Genomic DNA, 12,750 nt, shown 5'->3' on the forward strand with positions numbered 1-12,750 from the left:
TACAAATCAAGTTGTCAATTGATATGTAAAATTGTAAATCAAGGAGATAAACTTGATAAGTCAAATTACTCCAAGAGCAATTTGTTTTTGTTGATTCACATAATTAAATTGATTGATTAATCAAAATAATTCAAAAATCAAACATGTTCTAAATCATTGAAATTTTAACATATTATTCGTATGACGTATGTGTTTCAACTTCTATAATTCAAATTTTATAATCATTTACAATAATGTTAGCGTGAATTTAACTTTATATCAGGTTTTTTTTCCCTAATTATTAAATGTAACTGGCTATAAATTACGAGAAATATACTTATCACCTTTAATTTTACCAAACATAATTAAGCTGTTAGAAATACTTGGTCATCATGTTGTTATATACATCTTCCCCTATATTTTTCGAGTTTCTTTTTTATGTTTTATTGGTTGTCTTTGATCTTTGGTGAAGTATATATATAAACAACTCATTATTAATTAATCGATTTTATAATGTTTATGTTGTGATGTGATAGGAAGTATGTGGCATATGCCTTGGAAAGATAGTTGTAGGACAAGGCTTGTTTTCAGCAGAGTGCTCTCACTTGTTCCATTCAAGCTGCATTGCTTCCAGGGTTGAGCATGGCTGTTACTTTTGCCCTACTTGTCGCGCTACTTGGACACACCTCTTTACATCATCAATCTCAACGTATACTTCCTTCACCGACGACAAACCCCTCACTGTCCCTGCCACCACCCCCGAGGCACCCAACACCTCAACACACCCTCACAATGCTAACATGATGGTAACAGGCTTGCCTGATCAATACCCTGCAGTAAGCAACTTCGTCGAACAATCTAGCTCCTCTGCTGTCCTCAATGGCATCCAAGCCCCTTGCTTATCGCCGGAGGTTTCTGATAAGCCCCTTGATTGTCCAGCCCCACCCGATTTCACCGCACTTCTTGAGGAAATTCAGATTGAAGCAGACGAAATTATGGAACAATGCAGAAGAAGTAGGGAGAACGCAAGATATTATTGAAAGTTACTAAATTCAGCTAAATATTGTGAATGTATAAAATTACTACATCATCGGCTCTGTATGATGAAAATTAAGATATTCTAAGTTCACTTTCTTGAAATCTTGAAAATTAGTTATAACAGAATCTTGCAACGTGTATGCTGACATGGCATGCTCTTGCAATGAAGTGGTGTAGCATCTTGTAATAATGCAGTTTGTGTTAATATTAACTTTTAAATAATTTTTAGGAAATTTTGCACATAAAACCACCTTTTAAATCTTATATTTTCACATATAACCACCTTCTAAAAAAAATGTTGTAAAAGACCACCAATTTTAAAAATTTTGTTGCAATTTATCATATTTTTAGCCAAACTCACCAACTGTTCTCCATTATATTGAATTTCTTTCTTTTCTTCATACTTTATGTATATTCACTCTTTTCTTTTCTGTAACAATTTTTTTTTATTATCTTTTATCTATTACAAATTGTTATACATTGTAGTTTTAATAAAATTATTAAATCTTGTTAAAAAAAATTATGCGCAGCAAATTTTTATCGTTAAGATTATTGCTTCTGCCTTTAAATGTTTCGATTATCAGTAGTTTAACCTTGTTGGGATTTCAAGTCCCTGCATTTTGTTTAATTTCTAATTAGTAGGAACTATAAATTAGCTACCTGCTACCTTAGGTTCTGAATTTATAAAAATGTCTTCATTTAATAATTAAATGTCACATTAATACGAGGTATAATTTAAACTAGTAATGTGACAACTAAATCTACACGAAACGATGAAATGACAAGGAAAAAAGCCCCCAAAAGAAATTAAAACCACTTGCCGAGATCAGCTCGAGACTCTCTTCCAATCTAGCTAGCTAGTTGTTCTAATTTCTAAATTCCCAACAATTATGACTTTGAAACCTCACACAACTTGAACAAAACAGGATTATTTCTCCCCTCAAGTTAGTCAAACTTCATAGATAACTTGTGAGTTTGACTTTGAAACTATTAGGTTTGGATTAGAATTACCATGCAGTGCATCATTTAAACACTTTTACACAATATAAAACTCCTTTCATACTCACTAAGTTAATGTCACTTATCCTTACCTTATTAGAAATCTACATCTTTATTTTATTCCCTACTAAACTTTTGAGCTCAAAGAACATCACCAAAAATGCCTAACACTACGCGGCGAAATTTCTTCCTAGCTCTCTCATTGATTGCTTGCTTCACTTCAGGCCAAGCCACTGCACGCCATTTACAAATGAACCTATTCGATCCGTCTTCCCAGCTCGGCCTACCAACTCTACCAACTCTACCAACACCCTCACTCGGAAAAACTCCAGGCTCACTGACATTCCCTACATTTCAAGAACCACTTGTTCCACCACACTTCTTCCCAATTATCCCCTTCCCCAGCCTGCCTAACATCCCTTCACTGCCCACACCTACAGGACCGACATTCCCTACCATTCCCACAGGATCCCTCCCCAGTATCCCGGGAAGCGTGCCACCTAGCTTTCCTATTCCACCACCTAACTTTACAACAGAGAATCCGTCAAGTACTCCCAATATGAGCCCCTGAATCTGAAACATCTCCACAGGAGTAGCAACTGATCTGATGGAATAATATAAGCCGGTCTTCCACAGGACTCAAACTTAGATTTTTATGTTTAATAATGTATTAGAAATTTAGCTTTGTTTGGACTAGCCATATCTACTAGTAGTACATTGTAAGAACTTTTAATTCCAATACATTAATAGAAGCTGCAAAAGCATACTCGTATATGATTTCTTTTCAACTTATCGATAATATACTTGTATATGTACATGTTATCAGGAGTATTACTACTTTACCTCCAAACAATCAACTCCTTATATGAAAGTATAAAGATTCAAGACAGAACAACTGTAATCCCATCTAAGAGGCATGCGCGTTAGTTCCTAAATGAAAACTGCACAAGCCTCTCATTTACTACAGGATAACTAGTGTTTCGACTTGAGACTATATGATAGAGTCTACTTAGAAAGTCTATAAACAGAGTCACTGATTTTTGCACTCCGGAATATAATTTACTCACTCCCATTTGGTTCCATCAGTATCTCTTTGAGTTTCTCAGGATCTTGGAACTCATTATCGCTATCTAAGGAGTTTTGGGGGATTTGAGTTGGCTTTGTAACTTCTTCACTTGAGGAGCTCAGAGAAATTTGAACTTAACCAAGAATGCATAAAATGATTACTCCATCTCTGTGTCTAGCTGTTAATGTAGACCATGTATGGAACCATGTTAAAATCTAGCGTGTTTTACTTTACATTATTCTGCACTATAATAAGTTCTAAACTTCTCATAGAACAAACATAAGTGTGAAAAGCATCAAAATGGGTTTGTTTTAAATGTTAAGAAAAAGAGTATATGGAGGCTCGCGAAGACTTGAACAGATGACCTTGTGATGTTCAATTGTTCACTCTAATCTCTACACTTGCAAATTTCCAAGAGGTACTATCCATAAGAAGGCAGGCCATTCAACACGGAGGAAAAATAGAAGAATTTAGCAAAGATGGAAAAACCATAAAAGCCATAGCGCAGGAACAGGCCATGGCAGAGAAGGGAAGTGTAGTATCAAGACAAACTAATTCAAGTCGAGGACAGCATAGATGATTGTCCATGGCATATTGGCATGTAGAGACCAGAGACAGCAACTCAGGCTCCACGGAGGAGATTCACCATTCACGAATGGCAGGTCCGTGCATCTCCTCCAGAATTGTAATGTGCATTGTGTCTTTATGTGCATTGTGTTAAAGACACAATGCACATTACAATAGCACAACAGCAAATATTAACATTACAGATCTTTTGTGTTGGGTTTATGTTTCTGAGATTTGATTTTCATCTAGTACATATAAGTATATAACAAGAATATGTAAATTTAAAAATATAAATGTATAATTACACACTTGCCAAAAACCTAAGGTAGTCTAAATTTTGAATTTATAAACTACAGCTAAAACGACCTATATTGTGAACCGGAAGGAGTATAATCATCAAGTGTGCCAGTGAAAAAATCTTGTATCCCCTCATCCATTCCCCCTACTCCTAGTCTGACACTAAGCCGCTAACAACTAATTTCTCAATCTCATATTGCAGCCATGGTGAGCGGTCATAAATTGTGAGAATGGTAATAGATTTGTATATGTAATTTTGCTAAGAAATTTTATTTTCATCACTATCAAAAAACTTGGCACTATATGCCTGAGCTCAATTCTCATATCCAGAAAAAAATTGCAACTTTTGCAACACCTATAGCATTTTTCCCTCCTTGACATTATAAGTTAGTCAAACTTCATAGAGAACATGTGAACTCTCTTTTTGTCCAACTATATTACCCTTGTAATAACATGCAAAACCTGATTTAATGTATTAGGTTTGGATTAGAATCACCATGCAATGCATCATTTCAACCCTCTCCAGCACACTATATAAGTATATAACCCTCTTTCAGACTCAAAAGTCAAAAACAATTAACCTCGACTAGAAATCAGCCCTTTCATCCTCTGTTAAAATCCTTGAATCAAAGAATATCAACAAAGATGTCTCATACGATCATTTTCCTAGCTCTCTTGCTGGTTGCTTGCTTAACTTCGCACCAAGTGGCTGCCCGTCATTTGCTACAGAATAACTTACCCGATCCGTCAGCCCAGCTTGGACAGCCAGCCATGGCAGGAGCCTCTCAAAATAAGCCTACAGCATCAATGGCTTTTCCAGCATTTCACAAACCGCTTCTACCACCTCACTTTCTCCCCTTATATCCCTTCCCCAACTTGCCTACCTACCCTTCAATGCCCACTATCCCTTCACCGATACCCACAGGACCGTCCAATCCTTCAGGGCCCATCCCCGGTACCCCGAGTGGCATTCCACCCAGCTTCCCCAATCCACCAGCTAAAATGATGCCACAGAATCCAACAACAATGACTCCAGGTAATGATGAAACCCTGAACCCCTGATTCTCTCCACAGAAGTAGCAGCTAAATGGAAGAATAAAGAAAAAGGACGGACGCTTTTCATTCTTAGATCATTATATTCAATAATGTATTTGAAAATATCATTGTTTGGACTAGCCACATCTACTAGTAGTACATTGTAAGAACTTTTACTCCCAATATATTAATGGAAAGGTGCAGAAATAGAAAGTTTTCTTTTTAATTATCATACACTCACATATCTACATTCTGAACATAGTACAACTACTTTACATGTATTGAATCAAAAAAAATTAATCAGCACCCCCGTGAAAAGATTAGTAAGATACAATTAGCTGACATCCATGCTCGGACAATAGAAGAAATAATCATTTTCATGGTCATCAACTGCTACTTACATTGTAAGTGTATTTAAAGATGACAGATAAAGGGATGTTTACAGTGTGACCTTGATCACCAAAAAGACCTATCCTACCATAACTAGCAGCAGTACTGTTCATTGTAGCATTCAGAGATACAGTCAGTACCTGTTTCTCTCCAGCTGCAATGACGAAGTGTGTGGGCATAACCTTCATAGAAACACCATAAGGAGCGCTCCAACCAACACGAAAGGTTTCATTCACACCAACATTTAAAACTGTTCGATTGACATCTCTAGTTTGGTTTAGTGTCCCGATTGTAATAGAGGGTAAGTTCAAGTCCGAGCCAATCATGGGAGGAATCCCATCACAGGTCTGACCTGTGTAGTTTAACACTACTGGAGCTGAACCATTGATACCACAAAGGAAGGAAACCAAATCATCATAGGCTGCAACATCAAAAAAAGTATATTTGTCAGATTTTATTGTGCAGCAAAGATGATGGCAAAGAATTATCAAAAGGAAATACCAAAAAAATTGTCTGCAAAAGTGTACATTTGTCAGATTTATAACATAGTTGGTGTCACTATTTCGTCATTCCATAAAACGTTACCAATTTACCCACAGCATCAAACTTATAACATACATTAAGCCTCAGAGATGACTCGTTAACAGACCACTATCAAACAAAATCGCAATTCTGACGGGTTATAAAAAGACATTTCTTAAAGATGCATGGAGTTAGATACATCTTATGCAACTGCATTTGACATTGCTTCAAATCACTTGAGTGCAGAACTCAAATATGAACCGATATTGCTATTTATTTGCCTGTGTTCAAATTAGATTTCTCACTAAGTGCAAAATTTGAGTCATGTAATCGGGGCTAAGCCTAGTTATGTCCTTACATGGCGGCATATAAAATTCCTTTGCTGATGTTCCATGAGATTACAATAAAATTCACATCTGCATCCCAGTTAGCTTGGGATGCATGAGAAATTATATGACCATATTCATTATCGCTTCAAATTACAAATAACAGAAGGGAGAATCATTAATTCACTATTATTCATTAGCAGTTCATCATTAAACCCTATTGACGACAGAAGCATATAACAGTTTCCCAAAAATGTGACACTTACTTGAATCAAAGATGAGTCCTGGATCTAGAGCAGCAGTTGCATTAACAAATCCACTGCCCATGTCAAATGGAGTTGCAGGAGATATGTTCGCATCTGGGTTGGAATAAGCACGCTGGGCCATAATTGGCCCTCCATTCTTGTCATGAAGTGAAGCTGTCGTCGAAAGAGCAGAGGCAATAGCTGCTGGACTGAAACTAGGAAATTTCTTCTTAATCAGAGCCGCCAGTCCTGCAACATGAGGAGCAGCCATGCTTGTTCCAGACACCATAGCAAACTCCTCCCCTATATAATTTACATTTTGATGCAAGAAAGTTAGTTTCACCTTCAATTTACCCATATTCATTATCAGCAAGACACCATGTAAAAGAACATATACCTAGAAATTCAGTAGAATCAGTGCCAAGTGAGCTCCAAGCACCCCATATTGAATTTCCTGGAGCAACCAGATTTGGTTTCAGTATATCTGCATTATCAAGAGAATTGTCTTCTGGATCTGGGCCTCTAGCAGAGTAGTACATCACCTTCGGAGCAGAATAACTGAAATCTGGCTTCAGTCCACCAGAAATGCAAGCTACCGCTCCGAATTTAACAATTTTTTTTGTGGTCCCATCTCTTACCAAAGAGGTATTGTAATATTGGAGTAAAACCTGTCAAAGAAAAAAAAATCATTGATGAGGATGAACGGAAAATACAGTGCAGTTGCACATGCAAGGATCTTTTATAATCTTATTCACAATTTGAGATGAATGTAGGTACGCTTAGAAGCAGGAAATTATTGACTGTCCCTAAATGCTTCATTGTACTCAATTCTAAAATTAAATAAATAAAAGGGTACCTTGGAGTCATTTGCTGAAGGAATTATGATGCCAGGTATATCCATAGGAGTTGGGTTTATCTGAAACCCTAAAACAAAAGGATCCAAGTAAAACACAACACCAGCTGCACTAAGGTTCTTGGCAGTCTGCAATGCCTGTTTGATGGTGGAAGCTCCTAGTACGAAACGTACTGAGTAACTACAGATCAAAAGGTTTCCAGCAACAAGGTCTGGATTTAAACTACTGGGATTTTGACATTCCCCAACGTACATATCAGTTGGAGCAGCAGAATCATTGCTCAAAGCATGCGCAGCAGAGATCAATGTATACATAGTGTCATTTGTACCCGCTGTGAACCAAATAAAAATTCAGACCAAGAAAAGAATGAGTAGCTTGAATTTTGTGATGGCCAAATATGATACAGAATCAGATAAACAGGAAAAATACTACTTATTTAGTCTATTTCGAACTTGCTAGATCACAATCCTTATAAATTATTATTGCTAACAGAAACCCCGGGTAGAAATTACAACCAAGACCAAATAATAGAAAGTTGCACAACCTAATAAGTCTTTTGATTATAGCAGGCACTGAAGTATTAAGCACTACTATCCTATGGACCAATGCACAAATACTAACACATAAGTGTTACGAATGTCAATTCACCCAAAAAGCCCCAGCTGCATGAGTTCAACAGGAAAGCGAGAAACAGCCACCAAATCCCATGGACCAGCAAATCCTCTCAAATTCTAAGGATGTTCTTAAGTTCAACCACAACAATGGCACCCTTATCAATAATTGCATTAACACACATCACAGGCACTCACAGCAGTACCATAATACTATCATATATTGAGCTGAATAACTAGAGTCTAATCTTAGCATATTGCCCATTTGTGGACAATGGAGCAATCACGAGTTGGGTTTTCCAGCAAAACAATACTATCACAAATGCATATGGAAAAGTTTCAGACTTACATGCAAGTCCAGCCCCAGATAAAGTCACATTGTTGCCAAGAGATATGTAGTTATTATAAACTCTGTCATGAGAAGCAGCACCTACTGTGAAGATCCATGGGCTAAAGGAAGAAATACTGCGTGGAGCTGGACCAGTGTTACCGGCTGCTTGAACTACAAATATTCCAGCTTTGACAGCTGTTAACAAGGCCATGTCTATGGGATTGAAAAATGTGGCAACTCCTGGAGGACGCCTATTGGGTGTGATCGATAAGCTAAGAATGTCAACACCATCTTGAGCTGCCTACATAAATGAGTATGAACCTATACAGTTAGAACATTGGAAACAAGAAGAAATTTCATCATCAGGGTAATTATAAGAGCAAACTTTTTTATTGAACTAGACTGCTAACGAGTTCTAGGAAACAACTTAATGAGCTAACAAAGAATAATATGTATGAAACAAGATGTCATGCATGACACTATCACAGTCATACACACACACCCTTCCCCCCTCCGAAGTCACTTGTATACAAATGCAGTGTCCTCCGTCATACTTCAAGAGACTAGAAATTTGTATCATACCATCATAATGAATAAGTAACTGATAGGTACCTGGTCTATGGCTGCCACTACATCAGCAGCAAATCCACCGAAACCCTTGTACAATGCCTTGTATATAGCAACACTGAAAAGAGTGAAATAAATTGTGTGAATGTATGATCCATAAATTCATTCAACTACTGAATATGGTTTATGCTTAAAAAAGGAACATTTGTCATAATAGCTAGTGGTTGTTCTGAAAGAATCAGTAAACCAATAAAGCAGAAAATAATCTTAATCTGAGCTTTTTACATCGACACTCATCTACAATTGTTAGCCAACAAAATCTAAATATAGCTAGAAGCCTAGAAAGTACGTAACCAACATGAGAAAGTAAATGCTCCAAAATGAAACAGCACCCGACACCTTCTAGAATATGCAAGCAGCTTTTGAAAACAATTAGCTAAAAACGTCAATTGCGTATTCCAACAACCTGAACTTGCAATTAAATTAGCTTCTGAATCACTGATATTTTACTGCTATAAAAGTAATTCTTTGCCCCATAAACCTTTATTGTGCCTGAAATTATGGACTTCACTCACTACTCCATAATACACAAATCATGTTTATTATATGAAGCCAAAATCCCCCTTAATGACTATTTCCATGAAAAATACTCGTAATAAGGGAATTTATAATTATTTTAACAAGTTAAAGGAAAATTATGGACTACTCTTATTGATAGCAACAAAAAGGGGTTCAGATGCATTACTGTGAGCGAGGAGCCATTCCACTTGCATTTCCAAAGAGATGCCCAGATACAACAACCGGAATACCATGGTTTCCTGATGCAATTGAAGCTGTATGCCTATATTCATAGCCAAGAACCAGACATAAAAATAGCAACATCAAATTTATAATTCCATCTCTCTATATTTAAAAAAACAAAACAAAAAAGATTATTGATTATTTATCCGGTATAATCAAAAACTTAAGGCACTACTCACTAGCTTAATTATCAACTATACATAGAACCCCATGAAACTACGTCCTACCAGATGCAAAATAGAATGAATTCTATTCACCAACAAAGTACTTTAGCCAGAAATGTAACTTGAGGATTAGTACTTCAGTTAGTATAATGAATGCTGTTAGTATTGGTACAGATTGGCAATTATTATTCAATTATACCTCCTGCTTCGACTGCATTGTTAACGGGTGATAGTGTTGATGTTGTTGATTTGTTTTTCATAAGGATATTAAGGATAATGCAAAACTATCGACCTGCTGAATATGGAACCTCAAAAATGCAATTATGCAATACGTTACTATAAACCTCAAGAAAGCTCGTTATCAAATATTCAATTATCATTTTTCCCCTCATATTATCATATCAGCTAACGGTTCGGCAGACCAACCATTCTTGGCCAATTTCAACGCAACAAGTATCAAATCACATAAGCTAGTGATAACAAACATTTGAAATTAACAGGCAAACTTTGGTATCAGGAATGAGCTTTCATCAGCATCAGTATACTGTATGCATGGCAATAGTTAAAGCTAAATGACCTAGAAAGATGTGATAACACCCAAAAGCACAAGAAACTTACGTCCCATGTCCATCACCATCAAAAGGTGATGCGTAGTCCTTACTGTAATTGAAAATCCCTCTTGTTATGGCCGATGCAGCGAAATGCCTCGCCCCGACAAGTTTTCTGTTGCAAGAACCTGAAGGAAAATCCCTAGTAACTTCACAGATTCCAGAGAAATGTTGCGGAACTGGGTATGCATTTGCTTCCATAGAATCCGAAAAACTTGGATGCATAGGATCGATCCCAGTATCAATAAGTCCAATCACAACCCCTTCTCCTGCAGAATCATATCCTCCTTCCTGAGGCCATGCCCCTTGAGGCAATCCTAGGAACTCAGGTGTGTGTGTAGTGTCAGTCCTAACAGAGAAGTCTAGTACCACATTGGCTACTTCTCTTCTTCTAGAAAGCTTGTCTGCCTTAAAAATTACATACAAAGTCAGTATTAGCAAACAGTAAACTACCGTGATTTATGACCCAAAAAAAAGGTTTAATATTGGCAATTATCAACTTTCCATGTCAAGATATATTTTCATAAGTTACACAAACACGATTATTGCATTATAAATATCCACGTCCACGACATACAATATCAATGAAACATATGCAGTTAATGTAATTAAAATGTGCCTAAACATAGAGTCTGACAATTGCCTAACAAGGCGGGTGATAAGCTTTAAGAGGATGTACTTATGAACGGGGTTGTAAGCATGTCTGTACCAGCCAATATGCACACCCAATGGGTAAAGAAAATCAAAGGAAGGGAAAAGGGGGTTGGGACTTGGGAACACAATCATTAATCCCACTAGAATGAGACATGAAAAGTTAAGTGTAATAGGACTCTTAATTAATCATTATAAGTTGTGCACAAAATGCATGACACAAGGTGGTAAACATTATACCTGCCCTGGGGTAACAAGCACAGCAAGCCCATTAATCAAGTAGTGATAGCTATACAGCTTCAGATATCTTTGCCCTCTCAACGCCCTCCTCAACAACGAATCGTGTACTCGTGCAATATACGAACCATAATGAGGATCCACTTTCGAGTCATTCCTGAATAATTCACATTGTTGGGGGCAAAATCAGGTGCATTATTCATATAGCTCAAATCACATCACAAGAAGGAAAGTAAATAAATCCCATAGTATTCAACCAACAAGGAGCAAAAAAAAAAATCTAAAAATTGATAGTTAACAGAACACAACTACACAAGTATCTTAATACTTCGTATATTACAGACAAAAAGAACAAATAGTAATATTTATCAATCTAAATCAAATAAATTGGCAATAAGTCAAAAAGACAAGCATTGGTAGGACATAAATGAGAAAGACAAGACCCCTAATATAATAAATCCAAGAAATCCAAAAAAAAAAAGGAGTTGGGGCCAAATGGCCAATTGCTAAACCCTTAATTTCTCACAAAAAAGACAAATAAATTGACCGTTGTACACATTCATGATCCCATGTAATGTAACATTAAACAGAAATGATTTTTTTGAAGAATATAATAACAAATTATGTCACAAACCCTCCAAAATAACTGAAAATAATATCCCAAAAATGATTAATCCTTCCAAATTATCCCATTATAATTACTAATAATATACATGTGCAAAAACCCACAATAGAAACATAATATATTAGTAAAAAAGAGAAATAATCATTACGAAATTGAAGAAAAAAATAGGTTACCTAAGTTTGTGAAATGTGCTTGACTTAATAGGAGTATGTTTTTTGAACCCAGGTTTATGCTTTTGACTCAATTCATTGAAGTAAAGATGAGCAGAAGGAGCTTGCTTGAGAGTAACAATGTAAATTCCAGAAACTTCATCTGGGTCATTCTGACATACAGCAACACCCACTAAAAGCAGCAACAATAAATGCAAGAAATTAAGCTTAATTCTCTCCATTTTTTGCAAGGAACAAAAAACCCAGAAAAAAAGATGAGATCTTTGTTGAAATTTCACAAGAAACAGAGCAAAGAATCAAAACCCAGAAAAATTAATCCCAGAAAGTACCCTCCAATTTATTTTCAAGTGGTAAAACACAGAAAAATGGAGGAACTTTTATTGAAAATGGGAAGAGTGTGAAGTGATTTTATGGAAGAATGGGAAAAGGGGAAGAATTAAATTAAGGGAATAGGATTTAGGAGAGAGAAAAGAGTGAGTTGAAAAGCAGCAATATCCATTAATAAGTGCACAGTGACCAGTGAAGCAAAGAAGAGAGGAGAGAAGAGAGGAGAGAAGGTTGCTGTGTGTGTGTGGGGCGGTTGTTTAAATTGTTTAAGTGATGCGCCAGATAGAGAGCCAGAAATCCTCCATTTTCTTCTTGTATTCTTGTTTCTAGTCACTCTTCA

The 12,750-nt window shown here is 36.5% G+C and overlaps 1 protein-coding gene across 1 annotated transcript; it reads right to left on the reverse strand.

The window, feature by feature from the left end:
* Positions 1-5,170: 5,170 nt before the first annotated feature.
* LOC145601337 (subtilisin-like protease SBT2.3) lies at positions 5,171-12,622 on the reverse strand. Its single transcript, XM_081657337.1, has 10 exons — positions 12,087-12,622; positions 11,292-11,445; positions 10,411-10,808; positions 9,573-9,668; positions 8,873-8,945; positions 8,279-8,561; positions 7,321-7,649; positions 6,862-7,132; positions 6,486-6,767; positions 5,171-5,792 (listed from the first exon to the last, which is right to left on the reverse strand). Exons 1-10 carry the CDS (start codon positions 12,302-12,304, stop codon positions 5,368-5,370), a joined length of 2,529 nt encoding a protein of 842 aa, XP_081513463.1. The 5' UTR covers positions 12,305-12,622; the 3' UTR covers positions 5,171-5,367.
* Positions 12,623-12,750: the final 128 nt, after the last annotated feature.

Source organism: Chenopodium album, chromosome 21 (assembly GCF_948465745.1).
Source record: "Chenopodium album chromosome 21, dcCheAlbu1.1, whole genome shotgun sequence".
In the NCBI taxonomy this organism is placed as follows: Eukaryota; Viridiplantae; Streptophyta; class Magnoliopsida; order Caryophyllales; family Amaranthaceae; genus Chenopodium; species Chenopodium album.